The sequence below is a fragment of the Electrophorus electricus genome, chromosome 12 (assembly GCF_013358815.1).
Source record: "Electrophorus electricus isolate fEleEle1 chromosome 12, fEleEle1.pri, whole genome shotgun sequence".
Classification (NCBI taxonomy): Eukaryota; Metazoa; Chordata; class Actinopteri; order Gymnotiformes; family Gymnotidae; genus Electrophorus; species Electrophorus electricus.
In genome coordinates this window covers 11,070,816-11,085,597 of record NC_049546.1, presented here as the reverse complement: position 1 = coordinate 11,085,597, position 14,782 = coordinate 11,070,816, and the positions used below count along the sequence as shown (strand labels likewise).

The following is a 14,782-nucleotide window of genomic DNA, read 5'->3' as shown; positions in this document are numbered from 1 at the left end:
AGTGTGTGTATAGTGAAAAGGGAACAGGAAATTAAGACTTCATTACACATATGTATTTTTTTCTGTATCTGTGCGATAGTCGTCTCATGCACCCTAGATGCAGCTCAAACCTGAGACAGACTTTGACAGCCAAAGACTGTAGGATACCTAAACAGGAAGCCCCAGTTAGAAAGCTCCCTTCCTCAACTGCCAATGGCCATCACTCAAGCCTGTGGCATTCTGCTAAGCGGCTGCCTATAATTTTCTCAGACCTGACTGACTTGTCTTTTTTCAGTTTCAGGAAAACATCACTTTCAGCCAAGATATGCAGGGGTCAGTGATGAGGGATTAAAATCAAATAAACCGCTCCAGGTCCGCTGCTAAGAGTCCAGAGACAGCCTAATGCCAGTTTGTTCTGGCCTTGCGCTGACTCTATTGAAATCACATTTATAGTGGACTCTCATTGGTTACATGTGACCTTTGACCCTCTGAGTAGACAGTGTCAGGTCTTGTGATTAGTAAATGTAATACCAACATTTCCTAAGGCCTTCTAGTTATTTGCACGTGATGGCTCAGAGATGCTCTGAGAAGGCAGGTAGACATTAAAAGCTGCTTCTTTGGACACACACTCTGACCTGAGACTAATTTACTTTGTCAGGAAGGATTCTACATTGAAACTCTTCACTGAAAGAGTTTGGTGTAGTTTGTTGTGGGGTTTTTTTTTTTGTGAGACACCACACAAGCCGTTAACTATGATGCCAACACGGCCATCATTGGAATGTGTTCTTGAAGTGTTCAGTTATGTTTAGCCAAGCATATTTGTACACACCAGGCAATAAATATGGCCACCATAAATATGGTTTATTAAAACCCCTGTCTACTCATTTTGATGAGTCTCTTCTACTATATGTATAGTTTTGTGAATAACATTCGATGAACTGGCGGACAAAGCATGATGGTGCTTTCCGTTAGGATTTTTAAAATGACTTTTTTCCCCTGCCATTTGCTTTTATTAGATTTGAGTTGGGAAGGACCAACTTTGGCATTTGTGACGTCGGACCTGCCGAAGTACCAGTCAGAGTTAGCGAAATGTTTGCGTCACAGGCTCCGCTGGCTCTGCTGCTTGAAGTTGTTCCTCCACTTAGGAGGAGATGGCTGTCTAAAAACAGGACCCGAGAATCGAAGGTGCAAACAGGGCTACACAGTTTGACATGTTACTTGCACTTGCGATGTAAACAATATTCCACTTTGAGATATATTGCTTTATCAAGATTTGCTAAAAAACCTTGTGAAACCGCTTTTCCATCTGCAAGCAGCCTCTCATATTTAAAGAAACACTTTCCTGCACATAAAATAGCCTCTTGATGACTGAGCAAACCTTACCTAAAGCAGCTTGCATTTTGCAGGCTTTTTTTTTTTTTTTTTTTTTCCATTTACAAGTTTTGTAGTAGTCTATTTTCCTGAGGGAGACGCTCTTGCTCAGAGTTAGGTGGCTCAAATGTACGGCTAAACCACAATGATCCCCTCTGCTGTGTCACTCTCCATCACCACTAACGCTAGGCTGATTATTTTGCACGGGAGACGCCACTGTCAATCGTTGTACGATCTGGTACACCCTCACAGTTCTGCACAGGCAGCAGCTTGAGGATTTAACTAAATTGTATTAATGCATACCTTTACCATTAAGCATTTTTGAACCGTATGAAACCAAGTATATATATATATATATATATATATATATATATATATATATATATATATATATATATATATATATATATATATATATATACACATACACATACACACACACACACACACAGGGTCCCAGTATGATGTTAAAAATGAAATCTAACACTGATTAGTACTGTGTATACACACATAAACACATGCACATGCACTTGAGTGCGTGTATGCACATTCAGATCTCTGATTGTCTTCCTGAGGCATAGGCACGAATGCTAAAATCTGTTCTCCGGTCTCGTCACGTCCCTCGTCCTGCTGAGACGAACCGTTGCCGAGCAGAGGAGCTGATCCCTCCGCCTCCACCTGCAGTCGCTTAGCGCTTGGCGGTTAGCGGAGTGAACCTAGAGCCGCGGCTAACGGACCCGCACCCTGCTGTCATACAGCATCTCTGCGACTGCCTCTGCTGTCTGTTAACTGGAGTGGCAACGAGTCAACAGTCATAACTGATCTGTGCACACACACACAGGCGCACACACACACTTTCATCAGGCTGGAGGCAAGTATTCTACACGCGTAACTGGACTGATTCCACTGGCAGAGTATGTTTTTTTTGTTTTTTTTTAGGTTTGCATCAGCTACGCCAGTTCGCAGCGAATCAGTTGCTCCTCATCCCAACACACCCCACAGAATATTCCGCAGCTTCATTCAGTCCCTTCGCACGGGCACGTAATCCGGCCTCCGGATACAGCGGTCTCCCTTTCCACGAACGTCCAGCAGCGGACCAGCTCACGCCCATGCGCGGCATTTGTGGACGCGTACACCTTCCAACCCCTGAGTTTGTAACCTGTAGCTGCTTTAGTGAGGTGGCACGATGTATATTTTAAAATGTGAGGTCAGGCCATCGCTGCTTCTGCAGATGGTCAGAGCGAGGAGCAGCACTGTGCAGGCCAGCAGAGAGCAAGGACAAGGGGAAGATGCACCCTTGAAACCAAGTATATATAGCCAATTAAGGCTATAACCCCTGGATCTTTTTACCCCTTTTAATATATCCTTATAAAAGCTAAGAAAATAAACAAATATTCCAAACAAAATAAACACTTTTTAAAACAAATATTAGTAAAATGAGAGAAAAAGGCGATTCCAATTTTAAAGCGCTAAGATAAATACATGTCTAAGACAATAATTACTGTGACACTGGATGTTTGAAACAAGAGCACTGAATGACAGAGAGAGAGAGCTCTCAGCGAGAGAGCGAAGGTCATGTAGGAGTTCAAACGAGCTGGTGAATGCTGATTTTAAAGTTTCTCAGATAAGGCCTGGTTCACTCTGACACTTCCGTGTGTGTGTATGAGTGTGAACATGCATTTCTGAGAATAGTAGACCCTCCTCAACTTGGGGTGAAAGGTGCACCAGCACGGTTATCAGGAAGCGTGACTGCGAAGACATTCAATCCAAAAATAGCATAGTATGTTATCCTGTATGTGTACGTGTATCCCAGTGTGCACAACACTGACAAACGGCAGTCAGATGGAACAGGGCTTTGTCTTCTCCTGATGGTGTCTGCCTGTTTTCCACAAGGAGCTGCCCCACAGAGAGAGAGAGAGAGAGAGCGCGAGTGCTTTGGACTTCACACCATACCTCCATCTCTCTAATAAGCTAAGCTAAGGTGCTAACTTGCCATAACCCTCCTTATCAAAGGCCAGAGCTCCCTGTGGTGCCTCTCCACAAAGAGCCTGTCCTACTTCCTGCACATCCTTAACAGCTGAGCCCAGATCAACTTCTCTCATCACAGTTCGAGGGTCCTGCCGAAAGAGCCATGTGAATATGCAGGTCCGGGACCAGATGTTAAGTGAACACCCGGCAGCCTAGTGGAGATCACTGGAGCCTGCTTATAGTCTATGTGTGTGTGTGTGTGTGTGTGTGTGTGTGTGTGTGTGTGTGTGTGTGTGTGTGTGTGTGTGTGTGCGTGTGTGTGTGTGTGTGTGAGAGAGAAGATGAGATGAAATGAGATTAAATAAGATGAAACCATACATGCAGATGAGAAAACAAAGTCAGAAAGAAATTCAGGACAAAAATGAAATGTTTGATATCAGTATGCAACATGCAGGAATGACAAATTCGACAGATATGGAGATAAAGAAAGATAAGCGCAAGAGAGAGAGAGAGATGTGTATTTATCTAACCGGAGAGCAGTACTTAGTTGTTATCACTTTCATTTTATCTGCTTGCCAAATTCCTAGCTGACTTCAAATGAAATAGTAGCCTTACTACAAAATCATTTCAATAATTGCACAAACCCTTACATATTTATATAGTTGTACTGCACACTCAGTAGACTTTTTATTAGAAACACCTCGTAGGTGTGCAGAGTCTATACATTGACTATACATCTATTATGCACAATTAATTAACAATGCCATCCTCCTTCATCTGTGGTCAGTTTCCATGTGTGGGACATGTTTGGAGTGTTTGAACATGCTCAACATTTACACATCGACATACACAGGTGACACGGCTGATAAACTCATAGCAGTGTGACACCTACTGCCACTACAGTGCCACTACTGCAATTCCAAAGAAAATCTGCCGGTGATATAGAGATCATCATCCATGGGCAAAAACTGACCAGCAATGATCGGATTAGGACTTGTCTTACAAAACGTGCATGACAACAAATGACCTACAGTCTGGAATTTTAAACCTGTAACATACACCTATAAAAAAGTGTACTTAATAAATGGACTAGTGAGTGTAGGTACAAGATAGGCGTTTCTAATAAAGTGCCTTGTGAGTGTAAAGTCTTTGTGTATATAGCTAGTCTTACCATGGTGTAAAAGACTGGGTTGCAGTTGCCATGGTGACAGAGTATGGTCATCCTTGCCAAATAGATCTTATTTTATTGCTGTCCTTTTAAAACATGATGTCATGCACTCTTTAAGTTGAAGTATCATGTTATCTGTTCTGCATCTTGAGGAACATTTGAAGTGTATTAACCAAAATAAGTTTATTGTTGTAGCTTTGGGGTGAGGGAAGCCCCCCCCCCGGTGCGCCTTCTGATTTTAATATATGATGGATTGTAACCCCTTAGTGTCACTCACTCTGGGTCTTGCTTGGCATGAGTTGAAAGGCAGGGCACATGGGGAAACCCTTCTGTCTGTGCAACATGAAACATGCTTTAGGGCAAAATCAAAAATAAAGCACAGTTGGCTGTTTTTTTTTTTTTTTTTCCGACATCACCCTAGTTTGGAGATTAAGGGCAGACAGACATTTTGACTCTGAGTTTTGTGATAAATGAATCTACCACACTGCCATTTGGAATTGCCTGGGATAATTATGATGGATCGCCAAAAAAGTATATGGCCACTGGTGTGTGTCCATAACAGTGCTTGACTGTATTTTGCCTGATGTAGAAAAAAATAACTGCATTTGAAGTGACTTTTTTTGAGCATTCTTTAAATATTCTTTCTTTGGTAGTGAGGGCTCTGATAAAAGAGAAAGAAGCCAGCAACAAGTCTATTTTCAGCTCCATTTTCAGGGTAGGATGAGTCACTCTCGAGCAATGTCATTTGGTCTGATTGTCCTGTGTGGATGACATCATGCTCTTTATGAATTTGTTGTTGCAGGTAAGATGTTCAAGTCCCTGGACCTGTCTCTGATAGTGGAATTTATGCTAATGTTCTACAAGGATAAGCCCATTGATTGGCTGCTGGACCACATCATGTGGGTGAAAGTGTGCAACCCAGAGAAGGATGCGGTATGCACACACACACACACAAACACTCTCTCCCTCTCTCTTTCTCTTTCTCTGTCTGTCTCTCCCCTTTTCCTCACTGACCTTCTTTTTTCCAACTATTTTTATGGTTATTGCTCATTACTATGCATAATATTCTCCCAGCCTCGAATTTACATTATAGAATCTCTATACTCTTGCTGTCTCCTCACCGTTCTTTCATCCTTTTTTTTTTGTTTGTTTTTGTTTTATTTCTGTGTTTGTTTCTTCCTTCTTCTTTTTGTAAAAAGTAAATGCCATGGGGTTGTACAGCTCCATCTGCACCTTGCCACTGTGTATCCACCCTGTGGCAGGTGTGAGCGGTTAGCGCTCCACTCTGAGTGGATCGAGGCATGTAGCAGTTTGGAGTGGGTGCAGGTCTGACGGCACTACAGCCTGCGCACATCAGCGGAGGCACCAGAGATTGATACGTGCCGCCTGCCACACTAATCGGTTGCAATGTTTCCTGAAAAGCAGCGCTGGCAAAAATTAATGGTTAAGAAACAAGTTGAAAATTGGAAATTTTCTTCAGGAAGTGCTGCTGAAGCTGTGTGTCTGAATAGATTCTGAGTCATGTGTGCTTGTGTGTCTGTGTGTGTGTCTGTTTTCCTGTGTGTGTGTGTGCGTGTGCGTGCGTGAGTGTTGTTTTTGGCATGTTTTCCACAGAAACATTGCGATAGGCAGAAAGCAAACCTTCGCATTCGCTTCAAGCCTTCTCTCTTCCAGCATGTGGGAACCCACTCCTCTCTTGCTGGAAAGATCCAGAAGCTCAAGGTATGTACATTTTTGTGCACGTATGTGTATATGTGTGTGTGTGTGACTGTGTGTGTGCGTGTGTGTGTGTGTGCGTGCGTGCGTGTGACTGTGTGTGTGTGTGTCTGTGTCTCAGAAGAGCTATACTGCTGGGTACTGCAAAAGCCTGCTTGAAGAAAAAGATAAAAAGACACTTGTGTTTTTTGTTCATGGTATCCTTGCCTTGCTTGGCAGAGAGAGGCGCTGTGGTAGTCAGTGACTGCACAACCTCGTCCGCGCCATGTAATATTGATTTCCCTTTTGTCTGCCACCTGACTGGCTGATGATCAGGAGAATCTAAACCTTGGAGGGACCTTAGTCTATGCTGCCGCTCTCCTACAGTTCTTGCCTGTCACATGCTCAGATTTTCTGTCACTCTCTTCTTATTTACCTGTTGTTGTTGTTTTTTTTGCTAGCGCTTTCCTACATGTTCCTTCCTTGTCCACCAACTTGGATTTCCGTTTTGCGCTACATGGATCTTTCTATCTGTCCCCTAATTTTTCTGTCTTGTCCACATGATGTATAAGCAGCTCTGTCTCTGTCTTTCCTGCGCTCTCGCTCTTCCTCCACAGGACAAAGACTTCGGCAAGCAGACTCTGCATAAGGGCCATGCTAACCCGTTAGCAGAGGTCACCACTAGCCTGAAGACATATCAGCACTTCACTTTGGAGAAAGCCTACCTGGGCGAGGACTTCTTCTGGGCGTTCACACCCGTGGCTGGAGACTTCATCCGCATTCGCTTCTTTACGCCCGTCCGCATAGAGAGGTGCACATTCACACGCGCGCGCGTGCGTACGCACACACACACACACACACACACACACACACACACACACACACACACACACACACACACAGGGGCCATGCTGTAGAAAAATAGATAAGATCCTCTCATTTTCCCACAAAGGAAACACCCGCCCCCTCTCAGTTGCTGTTAGCAACCCACAATATGCTGGACCTGTTGCACAGACTGTCTTGGATAACAGACTCCTGTGTGTTCGATTTAGAATCATGCAATGCCCGACTCTAACTGAACCAACTGAAGCCAATGTAGAATACAGCAATCTGTGAATCACTCTAACAGTGGACACATGAGGCCATTCAGCTTCTAGCTCTCAATGTGATTATGATGGTACAGCTGTGGAGAGAAAGTGCCACTGTCCCCTAACTGTTGCTGAACTTGTAGGAGTAGATGGGGATGACTAGGGTCAAAGACTATAAATGATGTGAAGAGCAGCTAAATGCCATGCTAGGCTAATGGCTTATTGATCACAGTCCCAGCTCAGACAAATGTTTATTAGGATGAGTATTGTCAAACGTAGACAAGATGACAGGGTTTGCTCTGGTTTTATTTGATTTTTCTGATACAATTGTCTTTGCTCTTTGGCGTGTATTTGTGTGTGTGGGGTGGGCGTGCGGGCATGTGGGTTGCAGGTATTTCTTCCGCAGTGGGAACATCGAGCACCCTGGAGACAAGCTCTTCAACACCACAGTAGAGGTGCTGCCTTTTGATGTGAGTGTGTGAGCTTCCACCTGCCCTTACAGCAGGACACACACCTGCACACACACTCATTCTCCCCACGCCTGCCATCTGTAAAACCTCTCGCCACAACAGATGGGGCCCCATTTGCTGTTGTAAGAAATTTAAGACAGGTGAGTTTGCTTCTAGTGGGTTCTAGTATTTTTGGCCGATCCGAGAACAGCTGTTTCTCTAGTTAAGACAGCGAGTAAGTTTAGAGGTTTGAATAAGTTGATAAAGTTCTACCAGTTCATATCTCATCAGCTTTAAAGGTGATATTCTCTGGGAGCCAGTCAGGAAGTGTTGGTTCTTGGCCTCCAAAGCATCACACTAGCAGACAAAGGGCATGAAATCGGCCACTGTCACGTATTACGGGTCTTGAAGACGAGAGCGTGTGACCCCAGTATTAGAAGGCACAGCATGGCCTGAGCTCCGGGCTGGGGAGCAGGTTGCCAAGGCGAGTGTGTGGGACATGGGACCTGGGCTACACGCTCCACTGAGATGGCTCAGCCAGAGCCAGCTGGACTCGTCCTGCCTCTCTGCACCTCCAACTCAACCTCTGCTGCCTACTCCACCCCTCCAACACTGCCTGCTTCGCCCCTTTAGCCCCACCACTGCTGCTTGCTCCACTCCTCTACTCCGCCTCCACTACCTACTCCACCCCTCCAATTCCCAGTCCCCTTGTGTCTGCTGCCTGCTTTGGGAAATGTGTGGGAGATCGAAATATTTTTGTGTTTTATGAAGTGGCAAAGTTATGCTGTGGAGCTCTGGTATGGGGGTTGGGTGGTGGGAGACTCCCTGTGGGGTGTGTGCGCGCGTGTGTGTGTTTTGAAGATATTTTAGTGCGGAGGGGAAGTAGAGAAGCAGGGTGTTGCACTGATTTAAGATTATATTCGGAAACAGACTTCCCTTCAAGATTAATAGTAGGACTTACAGAGAACAAACACTGCCTCACCCTCTATGAACAGAACTCTCTCTCTCTCTTTCTCTTTCCTCCTCCCTAGCCTCTACCTCTCCTTTTTTGCCTTTTCTTTCTGGCAGTCTTTATATCTGTTATTTATCATCTCCTTTTTCCTTGTTTGCCTTCATCCCTTTCATCCCTGCTTCTTCTCCCTCGAGAGACATTTAGATTTGGTGGAATTTTGCTGGAAAGACTAAATTAGTAGGGTCTGCCCCACAGGGGTTTGTGTGAGTGAGTGAGTGTGTGTGTGTTGTGGTTATCTAAAGCGGTTCAACCGTGCGTCCCACCATGTCGCTGTTGGTCCTCCACCGCAGGCTCCGACTGGTTGTTTTTGGCGGCACTTTTGGCACCAGCGCTGCTGTTCTGTCTCTGAAGATGATGGCAGCAGTGAAATGCCCCACAGCTGTTTCCACATGCTCCACAGAGTTTTCCCATCTTCGCGAGCAAAGCCGAAGATGTTTAGACACGCACATCCACACACGCACATACATTACCACAGCCACTTTTTAAAAATTACAATCATCAGACAGGCACGTCATTAAAATCATAACCCTAAAATATTCCCAAGAGTGGAATGGGAAATGCCTGGAGCATTTTCATGACTCACTACGTCCCTACGGAAAGTGTTCCGCTATGAGGCATTTAACTGCTAGATGGCGACACACTTAAAAGATACAGCCCTGAAATGTTTGCCCTTAAAGGAAGTGTAATGTTTAAGGCAGTTTTCTCTTTCACAGAACATCCAGTCCGAAAAAGAAGCCTTGAAGGAGGAAAGAGAGCGGACCCCTAAGTACCATCGCACGGAGGACGGCTTCAGCAGAATAGGTGAGGAAAACACTACAATGCAAACAAAGAAATGGCCAACACAGAAATACAAACACCCAAGCAATGACCAATGCCTTTGAAGTGTTTAGGCAGGTGTGGTACAAGCAAATAGTCGTTTGTAACACCAGTGCTTTAAGGTACCTTGTTTGTACATGAGGTTTGAGTCCCAGCTGTGCTGCGTGCAAAAAGGAATCAGATGTTTTTCATGCTAGTTTTTACATATCACATGTAGTCTTTTTCTAAGGTGAGTGACTACCACCACTGAAAAATAGCAATGAATTATAAAATAAATAAACAAACGTAAAACATGTCAACCTTTGGAGCTGTATTTGTGCTAAAACATGGAGTCCTAGTACCACAAATAAAAAGGAGAGATATTTATTGTTCTACAGTCGCACATGCACATTTATAGTTATTTGTTTTATTTTTACCATACAGTATCTCTGCGAACTTCTAGCTGATGGATGCCACTTGGAAGTGGTGTTCACAGCAGCACACTACTGTGCGGGAGAGCGAGAGAGAGGGAGAGTCCATGGTCTCCTCCCTAAATCTGTCCCCTTGTCCTAATTATATACTTTCTTCATTTGGAGAAGAATAGAGTGATAAAGCATTGACAGCAGTCTAGTTATTGAGTCTCTTGGGTTGGTCCACCAGTCCGTATTAAAGAGACCAGCACAAGGTTTGCCCTGGGCAGTCCTGTTCCGCAGCAGATAATCAATACCAAAGTTTATGACCACTGGCATGGACTGTGGCCAGTTCTTGAATACATTATAAATCATTTATGTAAAGAGAGGTACCTGGCTGGAACAAGCCCATATTGATGAAGCTCTCTTAGTAGTAATGTGTGTGTGCATGTGTGTGTGTGTGCGCGTGCGTATGTGGTGCGTATGTGGGTGCGTGCGTGCAAGTGTGTGCAGCTTCATGGGCATATCTGTATCTAAAACTTTGAGTATTTCTGTATGCATGCATATGAGGGAATATTTGTGTTTATTTTTATGACAACCTTTAGCATTTAAATTAACAGTCTCCTTCTGACAACATAAATTACAATACATACTCGAGCCCATTCATAAATTTGTCTCAGGGTCAATATTAAGCTGGCGGCGGTTCATTTTTTGACAGAATCAATTAATACAAGGATGTAGAAAGCAGCAGGGTCTGGCACTGGCTCTCATTCTTCTGTCCTCATTAGAAGTCCGATAACTCTCAGTCCTGCACAACTGTGCGTTTGGACCAGCAGCCCAAACCAACCGGTCTTGCATTAACCCTCGCACTTCCTCAAGCATGTTACAGTTCCCTCTTCTGTATGCTCTCCTAGTCCTTGTAATGCAGTGCCTCTCAGCCAGATCTTCTGGAGTTTTTTTAAATGTAAGATCTAAACAGTGCTTCATGCTTCCCATCTCCCTGCAGGAAACTTCCAGAACGGGATTGCGGAGGGCGAGGTGGACCCCTCGTTTGGGCCGTTGGAGGCCATGCGACTCTCCGTACTGACGGACTCTCCCGTGTGGGTCATTCTCAGCGAGGTAGGCATTCCCACCTATATTACTCGACCAAACACACACATCCACTCCCCTTTTTTATAGTTAAGAAGAATTATCAAAATGATTCAGTCTCTCACAGGCTTATAAGTCATCAGAAACATTTTTTAATTATACGTGTGTGTACATGCCTACATATAGGTCATCTTTAAATCTTTTGCCATTAGATTTTCATCAAGAAAGCAGAGTGAAAGATGCCTACCACAATACCTCACGATTTCATTGGGCCTTTCGATGCAGGACGGGGTCTTCGCAGCGCCTCAACCTGAGCGTCGGCTATAAGTTTCTTAAACTTGGTCCAATAGCGCCACCTGCTGGCGGCAGGCTACCGATATAGCAGGGTAAAAGTAGAGAAGGCCAGTGATTCTGAAAAGCCGGGCAGAGAGGAAGCAAATGTGCACGCACTACCCCAGCTGGCGACGAACTGACGAGGCTGTAATTTGTAAACTGTATTCATGTGTACATACTCTAAAGGTTCATTGATTTGTAATTACACTGGTATATTGTCAACAGGGCTCGCTGGGTGGTCTTGCCCTTTCGACAGTAAAAATGTTTGACATTTAAAAATGCTGCTTTTGGATTGGAAGACAATGAATAACCTGTTGAAGATATGATTTACAAGGTTGAGTTTGTATCATTGGCTAGTGGACAAATGATTATAAGTGAGAGGTTTGCTGTTCCAAACTGTATGTATTTCTTATCATGCATACACAAAGAATGCCCACGTACACGATGGTAATAAATCTGTGTGTGCAGACATTTAGTGAATGCACCAGTGTCGTTCAGAAAGATTATAGCTATGGAAGCTATAAAAGAAAATGTTTAAACGGCACACATTTTACCTTAAATTTCAGAAGGGACTATGTCCCCTTACAAGAACCAACAACCAACAGAAGCAGATCGTCAGGAGCATTTATACTCCTGATTACCCCCCCCCCCACACCCCCCCCCCCAGCATCTCTGAGTTTTCCTTAATGTGACACAAAGCCAAGTGAACATAACATGATGAGCTGCTGGTAGGTTGGGTTAGAGCAGCCACAAAGCATCATGATAACCTTAGACTAGACAAACACACATCCCACCAAAAGCAGTTAATAATGCTACATTTAGACCTCTATGCATTTTACAGTGAAACAGAGCCGTCCCTGAACAAAGCCTGTTACCCTTCAGCGGCTGTTCAAAGCTTACAGGACCTGTAGGCAAAATAGCTTTCACTATACGTCGCTGTGAGAATCCTCTTTGTATTCAGTTTTATAAGATTTTGTTCCTCATGCCTTAAATGCTACCACTTTTCACTTATCATTAATCTCCCACCAGATAATACCCATGGAAATCAGCAGTTCATAATCCCTATGCAAAAATGGAGGGGAAAAGCATCGTTCCCTTAAGTTTTGGGTGAAAATGACTTTTAATGTGGGACCACAACATGTTTAAAGAGGGATCGAAGGCAGAGTTTGCCAGGTTATTGGTTACTGTCCGGACCTCTTTAACAAATGTGTCTGCAGTCAGATAGAGATTGATTAAATGCAGGACAGGGAAACGGAGCACAGCTTGCTTGTGGATGTGTAGTCTGAGGGGGTAACACCAGATTTGATGCCAGCATATTTGCTGTAGTATGCCCTGTTAAAGCCTACTGGTCTCTGGCCAATTGTAAGAGTTGTTCACACGTTTAAAACAAAAATATGAATTTATTTGGTAATCCTGATCATTCTTGTCATTTACACAAATTTCAACCTAATGTTTAATTCAGGATGTGATGGTCACACAATACCAAGATAAAATAATATGCCTTTGAAAGTGTATGCAAATGTTTGCTTGCTCTCAGTGGGGCTTGTGCCAAAAGAGTTTGTTGTCAGAACACTGCTGTTGCTACGGAGTTGACTTATAGGTGTTGGGGAGTACAAGAGATTACTGCTAGCCAATCAAAACATACTTTAACCCTTCCCCTACCCCCACCCTTATGATTTCCCATGCAGACAAACATGACAAACATCTTTGCCTCTGTAAGATTGTAAAATGCACTGGAATGCATTGCTATTGTGTTGGTATTTTGTATCATTTAGATAAAATATATTTAATGATGTTATCTTCTATCCACTCTGTGAATTGTAATAAAGTCAAAATTTAAACATGTTCAGAATCTTGTCTTTTCTACTTTCAAAATGTAAAAGGCAAATTTTAAAGGGTTACATAGAAGTTATTTACATATACAGCATTTGGCAGGTGCTCTTGACCAGAGGAACATACAAAGGTGCTTTGTAGTCTCTATCAAAAACATATCCTATTGCTAGCACACTTATTTAAAACTTATTTTAAAACATAAAAACATGTTGCTGATGTTTATGGATAGGTTGCCGTCTCTTTTAAGTATAGACATTAAACCAGAAATGCCAAAGTGTGGATTTTGACCTTCTCTATGACAGTTCAGAATATTGTGTTTACTACTCCCTTTCTTGCTAGGGGATTGTTTGTAGGATGTGTTAACTGCTCCATTGAGAAATGTGGGGGATGGTGTTGACACAGGTGTGACCTCTCCCTCCCTTGATGTCATTGAGCTTTCAGAAATCTGCTTCTCCTTCACAGATCTACCACAATTTGACATATAAACTGGAAAATGCAGTTATTCAAGGTTTTTTTTCTTTCTGTCCCACATTATTATGCTCAAGTAATGTTTTTGCTATGTATACAAGTCCACACACTGAGGCTGGCTTGGCAGGGTACCACCTAGAGCAAAGTGTATATTACTACCACATGAAACATAATAGGTGGATGAGTAAGCAAAAAGAATATTCTGTCTTCCAGATCTCAATCTTCCAGTTAACCCAGTGATGCTAGCATTTTTCCTCAGTGGATGGAGGTTGAAAAGAAGCAAAGGAAAGGCTTAAATGGTTATTTGTCCTATGCAAATAAGTTGTTTTAAAATAAGCATTTATCCAAACCAAAAGAAGCTACCCATATATGCGTGGGCTTTAACAGTCTTATGGCTTTTCTATTATTAAATGCACCTAATGGATAATATATTTTAACTTACAATTAACCTTCATAGCCCTAAGGAGAGATTCGATGGTAGTTCAATGTTGTGGTGTTAACACACAAGAGTTATTTCTACATCAGTTATTTCTACATCATACCACAATATGACCTCACATTTCAAAACATCTCAGCTAATTCACGAGGAAATTGTGATGACATGATGTAACTGGTGGATAACAGAATTTATTAATAAATTGTCATTATACATAATTTATTAGAAACAAATGATTAGAAATAATTACTAAAAACATTAATTATTAAAAGAATTTTGAAAACGTAAGAGAGGGAAAGGTTAAGGAGGAAATCGAGCAATAGGCTAGATTTAAAAAACAAACCCGCTTTTTATAAAATTACTGGCATGGAGATAGAGTAAAGATGAAAGCAATGTGTGAGATTTTATTATTCATTTCTATCAATCATAGCAGAAGTTATTTGAGAAACTCGTCATTTAAACTCCTTTACACTGGACTTCAGAATCAGATACCCGTTCACCGAATTTGAGTCTTCTTGCTGTTCAGTATCCAATAAGAGACTATTTCCATGTGCTGGGCAGCCAATCCCTGCTGTCCACGAGGTTCAGGTTAGAGGTGGAGACGACTTTACTTGATGGACATAAAATGTAGACAATCATCATTTGACAGTTCTTGAGAGGCGTCTACAGATGGAATATTGTAACCAAT

At 42.9% G+C, this 14,782-nt stretch overlaps 1 protein-coding gene across 1 annotated transcript in view; it reads left to right on the top strand.

Annotated features, from left to right (window-relative positions):
* The window catches only part of mgat4b (alpha-1,3-mannosyl-glycoprotein 4-beta-N-acetylglucosaminyltransferase B), a 73,619-nt gene extending 61,621 nt beyond the window's left edge, over positions 1-11,998 (top strand). Inside the window, exons 9-15 of the mRNA XM_027021987.2 lie at positions 5,289-5,419; positions 6,101-6,208; positions 6,799-6,992; positions 7,661-7,739; positions 9,444-9,531; positions 10,942-11,054; positions 11,237-11,998. Coding sequence (XP_026877788.1) covers positions 5,289-5,419; positions 6,101-6,208; positions 6,799-6,992; positions 7,661-7,739; positions 9,444-9,531; positions 10,942-11,054; positions 11,237-11,260 — 737 coding nt within the window. The 3' untranslated portion in view covers positions 11,261-11,998. The remainder of the gene's footprint in view (positions 1-5,288; positions 5,420-6,100; positions 6,209-6,798; positions 6,993-7,660; positions 7,740-9,443; positions 9,532-10,941; positions 11,055-11,236) is intronic.
* The last annotated feature ends 2,784 nt before the right edge of the window (positions 11,999-14,782 follow it).